This window comes from Vanellus vanellus (genome assembly GCF_965231255.1).
Source record: "Vanellus vanellus genome assembly, contig: HAP1_SCAFFOLD_1726, whole genome shotgun sequence".
Classification (NCBI taxonomy): domain Eukaryota; kingdom Metazoa; phylum Chordata; class Aves; order Charadriiformes; family Charadriidae; genus Vanellus; species Vanellus vanellus.
The window spans coordinates 18,793-30,746 of record NW_028127045.1 but is presented as its reverse complement, the minus strand read 5'-3'; the positions used below and the strand labels follow the sequence as shown (position 1 = coordinate 30,746).

Below are 11,954 nucleotides of genomic sequence, written 5' to 3'. Positions count from 1 at the left end.
GGAGAGGGTCGGTGACGTCATTGGGGCGGTTTGGGGCAAAAAAGGGGGGGAAAGTGGAGCGCCGCGAGGGGTGGGGCTCTCCCAGCGACCCCCCCAGTGCTCCCAGTACGGCCTCCGTGCGCTCCCAGTGCTCCCAGTATACACCAGGCCTGGCCCCAGTGCTCCCAGTGACCCCCCAGTGCTCCCAGTATACACCAGGCCTGGTCCCAGTGCTCCCAGTGCTCCCCCAGTGCTCCCAGTATACACCAGGCCTGGCCCCAGTGCTCCCAGTGACCCCCCAGTGCTCCCAGTGTACACCAAATACTGGTCCCAGTGCTCCCAGTGGGCCCTCTGTGCCCCCTCCCCAGTGCCCCCAGTTGCCCTCCCAGTGCTCCCAGTATACACCAGACCTGGCCCCAGTCTTGCCAGTCACCTCCCCAGTGCTCCCAGTACCCCCTCCACACCCTCCCAGTGCCCCCAGTCACCCTCCCAGTGCTCCCAGTACCCCCTCCACACCCTCCCAGTACACACAGCCATGCTCCCAGTACCCCTTCCATGCCCTCCCAGTGCCCCCAGTCCCTGTCCCAGTGCCCCCACTCGCCCTCCCAGTACTCCCAGTACACACCAAACCTGGTCACAGTGTTCCCAGTCACCCTCCCAGTGCTCCCAGTACCATCTCCCAGTGACCCCAGTCACCCTCCCAGTGCCCCCAGTCCCCCCTCCCTGCCCTCCCAGTGCCCCCAGTCACCCTCCCAGTGCCCCCAGTCCCCCCTCCACACCCTCCCAGTGCCCCCAGTCACCCTCCCAGTGCCCCCAGTCCCCCCTCCACACCCTCCCAGTGCCCCCAGTCCCCCCTCCCTGCCCTCCCAGTGCCCCCAGTCCCCTTCCCAGTGCCCCCCCGTCACCCCCCGGTGCTGCCGGCCGGGGGTGGTGCTCTCCGCCGTCCTCTCCGGGGGCGCCGGGGGGGGCTCCCAGTGTTCCCAGTGCTCCCAGCGCCCCCAGCGGGCGCCGGGGCGGCGTCGAACTGGAGGGTGCCGTGGAGGGGCCCCAGTTGGGGACTCTCCAGCGCCGCCACCAACCGCCGCCGCCCGGGGCGCAGGGGCACCACCGCCTGCCGCAGCCGCACCGTCTGCCCCGCCCCCACCGACCTGCCGGCGGGACCACGCCCGGTCACGCCCCGGCCGGGGACACGCCCCCCTGGGGACACGCCCCGGCCGGGGTCCCCTCCCCGGGGGTTTTTCTGGGGCCCTTCACTGGGATTTTGGGTGCCACCAGGACATCTGGGGCACCTCCCCGCCCCTGGGGTCCCCCCCCGGGAGTTTTGGGTCCCCTCCCCGAGATTTTGGGTCCCTTCTTGGGATTTTGGGTCCCCTCCCGGGGATTTTGGGGGGCGCCGGGACGCCTGCGTCCCCTCCCCATGGCTGCTGTCCCCTCCCCATGGCTGCTGTCCCCTCCTTGGACTTCTGGGTCCCCTCCGACCACTGATGTCCCCTCCCCGTGGTCGGTGTCCCCTCCCCATGGCTGCTGTCCCCCCCAACCACTGGTGTCCCCTCCCCACGGCTGCTGTCCCCTCCTTGGACTTCTGTGTCCCCCCCAACCACTGATGTCCCCTCCCTGTGGTCGGTGTCCCCTCCAGGACACCCGTGTCCCCCTCCCCGTGGCTGATGTCCCCTCCCCGTGGCTGATGTCCCCTCCCCGTGGTCGGTGTCCCCTCCAGGACACCCGTGTCCCCCTCCCCGTGGCTGATGTCCCCTCCCCGTGGTCGGTGTCCCCTCCAGGACACCCGCGTCCCCCTCCCCGTGGCTGATGTCCCCTCCCCGTGGCTGATGTCCCCTCCCCGTGGTCGGTGTCCCCTCCCCGTGGCTGATGTCCCCTCCCCGTGGTCAGTGTCCCCTCCAGGACACCCGCGTCCCCCTCCCCGTGGCTGATGTCCCCTCCCCGTGGCTGATGTCCCCTCCCCGTGGTCGGTGTCCCCTCCCCGTGGCTGATGTCCCCTCCCCGTGGTCGGTGTCCCCTCCCCGTGGCTGCCGTCCCCCCGCGGTGGCACTCACCCCATGCGGAAGGCTTTGGGGCAGGAGATGCCGGCGCCCTCCATGCGCAGAGTGGCGCCGCTGAGGGGGTCGGGCAGAGGGTTCTGGAACACCACCTGCACCGGGGTCTCCTCCCCCACCACCGCCGGGGCCAGGAGCTGCCCGGGGACACAGAGGGGACACGGGTGTCCGGGGGGGACACGCCTCCGCGCCTGCTCCGTCCCACTGCACCCGTCGCCTCGGGGCAGGGTGTGGGGGAGACCCACCGGCCAGGAACCCCACATCCATCTGGGAGCCCCCCCCCCCCGCGGGTCCTGGAGGAGGCCCCAAGTGTCCCGGGGGACTCCCAGGCGCCCGGGTCTTCTCCGTCCCACCCCGCCCCGCCCGTCAGGTTGGGTCAGCATGGTGGTGAAGATCCACCGTCCAGGGAGCCCGGACCCAGCCCGGGGGACCCGGTGACCTGGGGGGGGACCCGGTGACCTGGGGGGGGACCGGGTGACCTGGGGGGACCCTCACCATCAAGGTGAGCTCGGGCGTGTGCAGGCGGACCCGCAGCTCCTTGGCCACCACCTGCCCCGTCTCCTCCACGGCTCCGGCCACCGTCAGCTTCAGCGCGTCCTGGTCCCCGACGTGGGGCCCGTACTCAGCGTAGGCCACTGTCATCGTCACCGTCTCATCTGGGGGAGGGGTTGAGGGGGCACATGTGACGTCAGGGACCCACCACCTCCTGGGCAGGACCCACCACCTTCTGGGTGTGACCCACCACCTCCAGGGCGGGACCCACCACCTTCTTGGTGGGACCCACCTCCTGGGCAGGACCCACCACCTCCAGGGCGGGACCCACCACCTCCTGGGTGTGACCCACCACCTTCTTGGTGGGACCCACCTCCTGGGCAGGACCCACCACCTTCAGGGCAGGACCCACCACCTCCTGGGTGGGACCCACCACCTCCTGGGTGTGACCCACCACCTTCTTGGTGGGACCCACCTCCTGGGCAGGACCCACCACCTCCTGGGTGGGACCCACCACCTCCTGGGCGGGACCCACCTCCTGGGCAGGACCCACCACCTTCAGGGCGGGACCCACCACCACCTTCTGGGTGGGACCCACCATCTTCAGGGCAGGACCCACCTTCAGGGCGGGACCCACCACCTCCAGGGCAGAACCCACCACCTCCTGGGTGTGACCCACCACCTCCTGGGCGCGACCCACCACCACCTCCAGGGGCCAGGCCACCCAGGTCGCCCGCCGAGATGGGGGACAACCTCCGGCGGAGCGTTTCCCGGGGGGGCCGAGAGGTGGGGAGGGCAGCAGGTGTCCGTGGGGCTGTCCCCGGGGGGGGGGGCCGCGGGTCCCGGGCCTCACCCTGCCCTGGTGGGACGGTGCGACGGTGCTGCTCCTGGCGGAAGGGCGCTCCGGAGACGCCGGTGTAGCGGACGGCGCAGAGGGAGAAGCGGAGGCGGAGCGTCCGAGGCTCCACCCCCTCGTTACGGGCCACCGCCCGCAGCTCCAGCTCCGCCCCCGCCACCGCCGGCCCCGCCCCCACTGTCACCGTCACCTCCCCGGCGGAGGGGCCGCCCCGGCTGCGGGGGCGGGAGCCGTGGGAGGTGGCGGTGGAGACGGCGCGGCGCTCCTCCTCCGAACCTGGGGGGGGGTCACGGGGGTCAGGGGTCGGGGGCGCAGGCTGCCGTGGGGCGGGGGGGGGTCAACGGTCTCGAGGTGGGGGGTCAAAGGTCACGGGATGGGGGGGTCAAAGGTCACGGGATGCGCCGTGGCTCTCGTTGGGTCATGGGTTTGGGTCGGGGGTCTGGGGGGGGGGGGGGGTCTGGGGGAGGGGGGGGGTCTGGGGGGGGGGGGGGGTCTTGGGGCGAAGAGGGTGGGCGTTGTCGGGTCCCGGTTGTGGGTCTCGAGGTGGGGGGAGGGGTGGGGTGGAGGTTTTGGGGGTCAAAGGGCGGAGGTCGGGGTCAAAGGTCGTGAGCCGGGGCGTGCGGGGGGGGGGGGGGTGTTGCGCCGTCGGGTCGTTGGCTCTCAGGTCAATGGGTGAAGGGCAGTCGGGGCGGGGCGGGGCGGGGCGGGGTCTAGGGGGCGTGGCCTCACCCTCGGGGTGTTTGTATTGGTGGGTGACGTCGAGGCGGGCGCCCGACCCCGCCCCCAGCGTGCTGATGCGCCGCCCGATGGCGCCCTCCTCCACGTGCACCACGGCGAAGGCGCCGGTGGGCTGCCGCTGCCAGTACACCTTGTCGCTGTTCACCTGCGCGACACGCCCCGCCACGCCCCGCCCCCTCGTTAGCATAGGCCACGCCCCTTGCCCCACGCCCCGGCCCCACCCCCCCCTTCCCCCCCCTTACCTCGGCGAAGACGAAGGGGGTGTCGTACTTGAGGAAGACCTCGCCGTTCTTCACCGCCGTCACCGAGCACGGCCCGCAGCAGAACAGCCCTGGGGTGGGGAGGGGCGCCCAGACCAGTATGAACCAGTACCCCCCGGTGTAAGACCAGTATGGACCAGTACCCCCCAGTATAAACCAGTGTACACCAGTACGGGCTCTTGCGAGCCCCCTCAGCCCCCGTGGTGGCTCTTCCCTCCGCCACCGGCCACGAAACACCCGCTCCCGTGAGCCCCCAGGCCTCCCTCCTCCCAGTGCCTCCCAGTACCCCCCAGTATAAACCAGTACCGCTGCTGGTCTCCTGGGGGGTGGCGTCAACGACCTGCCACCCATCGTAGCCGTCGGGGAGGTCGGGGCGCTTCATCCAGCAGTCGTTCCACACGTGGAAGTTCCTGCAGCGGCCCCAGTATAAACCAGTGAAGACCAGTACAGACCAGCGCCGGCTGGCGTAAACCAGTACAAGCGAGTACAGAGCAGAACAACCCCCCGCTCCTCCTACATCGGCTGTTCGCCCCCCTCCCCCGCCCCCCCCAAACCACCTCCCGGCGCCCCCCCCTCCCCCGGCGCCAAACCAGTATAGACCAGTATAAACCGGTACCAGACGGAGTCGGTGTTGAGGCGCTCCAGGGGCCGCATGTTCTCGTCGAAGTAGATGTCGGTGGTGAGGGAGACGTCGGTGTCGTGGGCCGAGTTGTAGTTGGTGACGGTGCGGGTGGGCAGCCCCAGGCACCGCAGCACTGCGGGCACCAGTATAAACCAGTACGGACCGGTGGCAAGCCGTTACCAAAGCATATCTCTTAGGGTTGACTCGTCTCCTTGCCGGGTGCTCCCGTCTGCTCTCCAGTGCCACCCAAGGCACCCAGGACCCCCTCCCAGTACAAACCGGTCTCTAACTGGGTTAAACCGGTTCAAACCAGTGCAGACCAGTATAGACCGCTACAGACCGGTATGAAGAATACGCTTTAGGCTCAGCTTACCCCTACGCTACAGCCTCCAGAGCGCCTTCCCCCCTCCGCCCGGGACCTCCCAGACACCCCGCCGCCCCTCCCAGTCCAAAACCTACGCCGCCCCAGCATCACCCAGCGCCTCCCAGTAACGAACCAGTACGCGACCCGGCGCCTCACGCCACGCTTGTTTCTCCTTCACAGGGCGAAGGAGACCCTCTCCGTCCTCTTCCTACTGACCGCCGGACCTTCCCGCTTCCCCCTGCGGTGGCGCCGGAGCGGCACCAGTATAAACCAGTACAAACCAGTAAGGACGCACCGGTGGTCATGACGCCAGCGAAGACCCAGCACTGGCCGTAGCGCACGGGGGCGCCGGTGCCGTGGTACGCCCGCAGGATGTCCACCGAGCCCGCCCAGGCCGAGGGGTTGGTGCCCTGCGCGTAGTCCCCCGTCCAGTTGCCCACCAGGACCCCGTTGTCGTCCAGCGAGTTCACCTGGCCACGCCCGCCGCGGGGGGGCGGTGACGTCACGGCGGCGAGGTGAGGGGACGGCCGCGCCCGGAATCCCCCCCCCACCCCCACCCCCCCCACCCCCCGGTGAGATGAGGCCAAGAAGGCGGTGGGAAGCCCAAAGAGAGCCCCCAAAACCCCAAAGAGAGCCCCAAACCCCAAAGAGACCCCCAAAACCCCAAAGAGAACCCCAAAACCCCAAAGAGAGCCCCGAAAACCCCAAAGAGAGCCCCAAAACCCCCATCGGAACACCCCAAAACCCCCTGGAAATGGCCCAACCCCCAAAGAGACCCCAAAACCCCAAAGAGACCCCAAAACCCCCAAAGAGACCCCCAAAACCCCAAAGAGACCCCAAAACCCCATTGGAACACCCCCAGAGACCCCCAAACCCCCTGGAAATGGCCCAACCTCCAAAGAGACCCCCAAAACCCCCAAAGAGACCCCCAAAACCCCATCGGAACACCCCCAAACCCCCTGGAAATGGCCCAAAACCCCAAAGAGACCCCCAAAACCCCATCGGAACACCCCCAAACCCCCTGGAAATGGCCCAACCCCCAAAGAGACCCCAAAACCCCAAAGAGACCCCCAAAACCCCATCGGAACACCCCCAAACCCCTGGAAATGGCCCAAAACCCCAAAGAGACCCCCAAAACCCCAAAGAGACCCCCAAAACCCCATTGGAACACCCCCAAACCCCCTGGAAATGGCCCAACCCCCAAAGAGAGCCCCAAAACCCCAAAGAGACCCAAAAAAACCCATCGGAACACCCCCAAACCCCCTGGAAATGGCCCAAAACCCCAAAGAGACCCCAAAACCCCAAAGAGACCCCAAAAAACCCCATCGGAACACCCCCAGAGAGCCCCAAACCCCCTGGAAATGGCCCAACCCCCAAAGAGAGCCCCAAAACCCCAAAGAGACCCCCAAAACCCCATCGGAACACCCCCAAACCCCCTGGAAATGGCCCAAAACCCCAAAGAGACCCCCAAAACCCCAAAGAGACCCCCAAAACCCCAAAGAGACCCCCAAAACCCCATCGGAACACCCCCAAACCCCCTGGAAATGGCCCAAACCCCCAAAGAGACCCCAAACGCCCATAGACTCTCCCCAAACCCCCCCCCCCCCTCCCCCTTAGAGCCCCCCCAAACCCCATAAGTGCCCCCCAGCCCCTCTGCCCCAAATCCCCCGGAGTTCGCCCCACGGACGCACCATGGCGGAGACAACGCGGGACACCATGACGGGGTCCCCGCGGGCGCTGTGGGGCATCCCCCGCCGGTCCAGGATGTAGAGACACGCCTCCAGCACCCCCGTGTCGAACTGGGAGGACCCCCCCCCCCACGTCAGGGGCACCCCCAAATCTCCCCTAAACCCCCCCCCCAAAAAAATCCTCCAAAAAAACCCCCCAAAACCTAAAACCAAACCCCTAAAAGCCAAAAAAAGCGGTTTCAAGCCCCCCCCCGCCCCCCCTTTATGAAGACCCACGGCGGTTTTTACATCCCCCTCTTGGCGGTTTCGGGGGCGGTGATGATTTTGGGGGGATCCCCGTGTTATTTTAGGGGGTGCGCACCACATTTTTAGTGTGGGTCCCTAAAACTCCCCTAAAAGCCAAAAAAAGCAGTTTTGAGGCCCCCCCCTGAGCATTATGAAGACCCACGGCGGTTTTTAGACCCCCCTCATGGCGGTTTCGGGGAGGGGGGGGGTGTGTTGATGATTTTGGGGGACCCCTGTGTTATTTTAGGGGGTGCGCACCACATTTTTGGTGTCCCCCGTTTTAGGAGAGCCCCAAATCTTGGGGGCTTCTGCCCCATTTTTGGGGGCTTTTGCCCCGTTTTGGGGTACCTGCCCGTAGTTCCAGGAGCGCTCGGCGATCTGGTCCTCGGTGCCGTAGAAGATGCGCCCCGTCTCGTTAAGGACGTACTCGTTAAGGTCGCTCGTTTGCTCCATGTAGACGTGGTCATCTGCGGGGGAGGGGGTACGGGGCGGGAGGGGGACCCCGAAATTAGGGGGGTGGTCCGTGAACCCCCCCCCCACCCCCCAACCCCAAAATTCAGCCCTGAAATCACCGAATCTCACCACGGGGAGCCCCAAAACTGCCAAATTTCGTGCCGGGGAGCCCTGAAACTGCCGAATTTCACCCTGGGAACCCCGAAACCACCAAATTTCACCCCAGGGAGCCCTAAAACCATCAAGTTTCATCCCAGGGATCCGCGAAACTGCCGAATTTAGCCCTGGGGAGCCCTGAAACTGCCCAATTTTGTCCTGGGGAGCCCCCAAACTGCCAAATTTCATCCTGGGGAGCCCCGAAACTGCCAAATTTCGTCCTGGGGAGCCCCCAAACTGCCAAATTTCATCCTGGGGAGCCCCCAAACTGCCCAATTTTGTCCTGGGGAGCCTCGAAACTGCCAAATTTCATCCCGGGGAGCCCTGAAACTGCCCAATTTTGTCCTGGGGAGCCCCCAAACTGCCAAATTTCATCCTGGGGAGCCCTGAAACTGCCCAATTTTGTCCTGGGGAGCCCTGAAACTGCCCAATTTTGTCCTGGGGAGCCCCCAAACTGCCAAATTTCATCCTGGGGAGCCCTGAAACTGCCAAATTTCATCCTGGGGAGCCCTGAAACTGCCCAATTTTGTCCTGGGGAGCCTCGAAACTGCCAAATTTCATCCTGGGGAGCCTCGAAACTGCCAAATTTCATCCCGGGGAGCACTGAAACTGCCCAATTTTGTCCTGGGGAGCCCCAAAACTGCCAAATTTCATCCCGGGAAGCCCTGAAACTGCCCAATTTTGTCCTGGGGAGCCTCGAAACTGCCCAATTTCGTCCTGGGGAGCCCCGAAACCGCCGAATTTCACCCCGGGGAGCCCCGAAACCGCCCAAGCGGGGCGGGCTCACCGGGGCACCAGGGGTTGAAGAGGAGGAAGAAGTCGTTGGCGTCGTCGAAGGGGGCGGCGTACTCCCCCGCCCCCGTGCGGGTCTTCACGCTCAGGCGGTAGCGGCCAATGGGGGCGTCGGGTGGGGCCGTGATGCAGAGGTTGAGGGCGGGGCCGCCGGGGAGCTCCGCCCCTTCCTCCTCCTCCGCCGTCCAACCGGTGGCCGAGGTCTCGCCCAATGGGATGAGGACGTGGGTGCCCTTCGCCACCTGCGGGTTGGGGCCTGCGGGATGACATCATCGCCCCACCCCCCCCCCCGAATAGATTGTGAGGTCATCACCTGTGCAGGTGACATCATCATGCCCCGCCCCGGAGCATGGGGGGAGGGGCAGGGAGGGGGCACCCCAGGGCGAGGCCCTGGGTGAGGGTGTGGGCAGCCCCGCCATGTGACGTCATCGCCCCGCCCAGGTGACATCACCGCGTCCTGGGTGATGTCACTGCATCCCGGGTGGCGTCACACCCCCCCCCCCCTTGCAACACCCTGTGGCCCCGCCCCCTTCCCCCCACCTCCCCAATCACCCCCCACTCCTAATTACCCCCCTAATTAGCCCCGTCCCTAATTACCCCCATCCCCCCCAGCCCTAATTAACCCCCCCAGCCCTAATTAACCCCCCCAGCCTCCCCTCCTGCCCCATATCGCCCCCCCCAGCCCCACTTTCCCCCCAACTAATTACCCCCAGCCCTAATTAACTGCCCCGTTAGCCCTAATTAATTAACCCCCCCTAATTAACCCCCCCGGCCCCACCCACCGAGGGTGAGCTCCAGGCAGAGGGCGTCGCCGGTGGGGTCGAAGGGGCGGGGCAGGAGGACGCGGAGGTCGAAGGGCTGCCCCCGCCGCAGCACCATGCGGGGGGCGGCGAATTCGGAGGTGTGGTGAGCGATCCGATTGGCCGGCGAGCCCACCACCAGCCCCCGGGGAGCCAATAGGCCTGCGGGAGGGGGGCGGGGTGGTGAAAACCCCGTCCGAATCCCACCCCCACAGCCCCTAAAACGGCCCCAAAAAGAAATCCTCCTGGAGGGGCGTCCTCGAAACCGTCATTTACCCACTTTGGCCTGTAAATGGCCCAAATTGGGCAGGTTTGGCCCCAAAAAGTTGGGGTTTTGAGCCCAAAATTTGCCTTCCCCTCCCGGGGGGAGGGATGCTGAGGGGGAGTACCCCAAACCCCCGAAACCGCCCTGTTCCCTAATGGGGAGCCCGGAAACTGCCATTTTTCCTAATAGGGAAACCCGAAACCACTCCTTTTCCTAATGGGGAGCCCCAAAACGACCGTTTTTCATCCCAGGGAGCCCTGAAAGAGCCCCTAAACCGCCATTTCTTCTCCTGGGGAGCCCCGAAACTGCCGTTTCTCTTCCCGGGGAGCCCTGAAACCGCCGTTTTTCCTCCCAAGGAGCCCCGAAACCGCCATTTTTCCTCCCGGGGAGCCCCAAAACCGCTGTTTCTCTTCCTGGGGAGCCCCGAAACTGCCTTTTCTCTTCCCGGGGAGCCCCAAAACTGCCATTTTTCCTCCCAGGGAGCCCTGAAACCGCCGTTTCTCCTCCCGGGGAGCCCCAAAACTGCTGTTTTTCCTCCTGGGGAGCCCCAAAACCACCGTTTCTCCTCCCGGGGAGCCCCGAAACCGCCGTTTCTCCTCCCGGGGAGCCCCGAAACCGCCGTTTCTCCTCCCGGGGAGCCCTGAAACCGCCATTTTTCCTCCCGGGGAGCCCTGAAACTGCCATTTTTCCTCCCAAGGAGCCCTGAAACCGCCGTTTCTCCTCCCGGGGAACCCCAAAACTGCTGTTTTTCCTCCTGGGGAGCCCCAAAACCGCCGTTTCTCCTCCCGGGGAGCCCCGAAACCGCCGTTTCTCCTCCCGGGGAGCCCCGAAACCGCCGTTTCTCCTCCCGGGGAGCCCTGAAACCGCCATTTTTCCTCCCGGGGAGCCCTGAAACTGCCATTTTTCCTCCCAAGGAGCCCTGAAACCGCCGTTTCTCCTCCCGGGGAACCCCAAAACTGCTGTTTTTCCTCCTGGGGAGCCCCAAAACCGCCGTTTCTCCTCCCAGGGAGCCACAAAACTGCTGTTTTTCCTCCTGGGGAGCCCCAAACCCACCGTTTCTCCTCCCAGGGAGCCCCAAAACTGCCGTTTCTCCTCCCGGGGAGCCCTGAAACCACCGTTTCTCCTCCCGGGGAGCCCCGAAACCGCCATTTTTCCTCCCAGGGAGCCCCAAAACCGCCATTTCTCCTCCCGGGGAGCCCCAAAACCGCCATTTCTCCTCCCGGGAGCCCCGAAACCGCCATTTCTCCTCCTGGGGAGCCCCGAAACCGCCGTTTCTCCTCCCGGGGAGCCCTGAAACCGCCGTTTTTCCTCCCAAGGAGCCCCGAAACCGCCATTTCTCCTCCCAGGGGAGCCCCGAAACCGCCACTCACCGGGCCGCAGGGGCTGGGGGGGCCGTCGTCCCGGCACCTCGCCGGGGGGGGGCTCCCAGTCCTCGGTGCCGCGCCGGCAGCAGCCGCAGCAGCCGCAGCAGCCGCCCAGGCGGCGCCAGAAGCCGCGGCGCGGGCGGGGGGCGGGGGTGGCGTCACCCCCCCGCGCGCGGAAACTGGCGGCCGCCCAGCGGCCCGCGTCCAGGCGGGGGTCGGCGGCGTCCGGCATGGCCTGCAGGGCACCAGCGGGACCAGTTTGGACCAGTAGGGCCCAGCGGAAGGCGGTGGGAAGGGGTAGGGGGCGGCCGCGCACCGGTAGGATCTTCTGGAATGGGGCGTTAATGCATCCCACCCCTTCCCAGTATGACCAGTATGGACCGCCACAGTGCATTAAAGACCGGCATGGACTTGTAAAGACCAGCGTGGAACCATGAGGACCAGTATGGACTGCTATGGTTCATTAAAGGCCAGTGTGGACCAGTACAGTTCATTAAAGACCAGTATGGAACCCTGAAGACCAGTATGGACCAGCACAGTTCACTAAAGACCAGTATGGGCTGGGAGAAGGTGGCAGAAACCAGTAGGAACCACCAGGAACTGGTAGGACCTTCCAGAATGGCCCGTTAATGCCTCCAAACCCTTCCCAGTATGGCCAGTATGGACCAGTACGGACTAGTACAGATCATTAAAGACCAGTATGGACATGTAAAGACCAGTATGGACCAGTACAGTTCGTTAGAGACCAGTATGGACCCTAATGACTGGAACGGACTGGTAGAAGGCGGC

At 65.9% G+C, this 11,954-nt stretch overlaps 1 protein-coding gene across 1 annotated transcript; it reads right to left on the bottom strand.

Annotated features, from left to right (window-relative positions):
- Positions 1-880: 880 nt before the first annotated feature.
- Positions 881-11,478, bottom strand: TGM1 (transglutaminase 1; the record flags this gene model as incomplete). Its single annotated transcript, XM_082501302.1, has 14 exons — positions 11,172-11,478; positions 9,519-9,698; positions 8,732-8,992; positions 7,684-7,802; positions 7,054-7,161; positions 5,658-5,832; positions 4,993-5,131; positions 4,683-4,786; positions 4,359-4,447; positions 4,108-4,261; positions 3,376-3,654; positions 2,526-2,686; positions 2,031-2,167; positions 881-1,127 (listed from the first exon to the last, which is right to left on the bottom strand). The coding sequence occupies exons 1-14, from the start codon at positions 11,395-11,397 to the stop codon at positions 881-883; spliced, it is 2,379 nt and encodes a 792-aa protein (XP_082357428.1). The 5' UTR covers positions 11,398-11,478.
- Between the last annotated feature and the right edge of the window lie 476 nt (positions 11,479-11,954).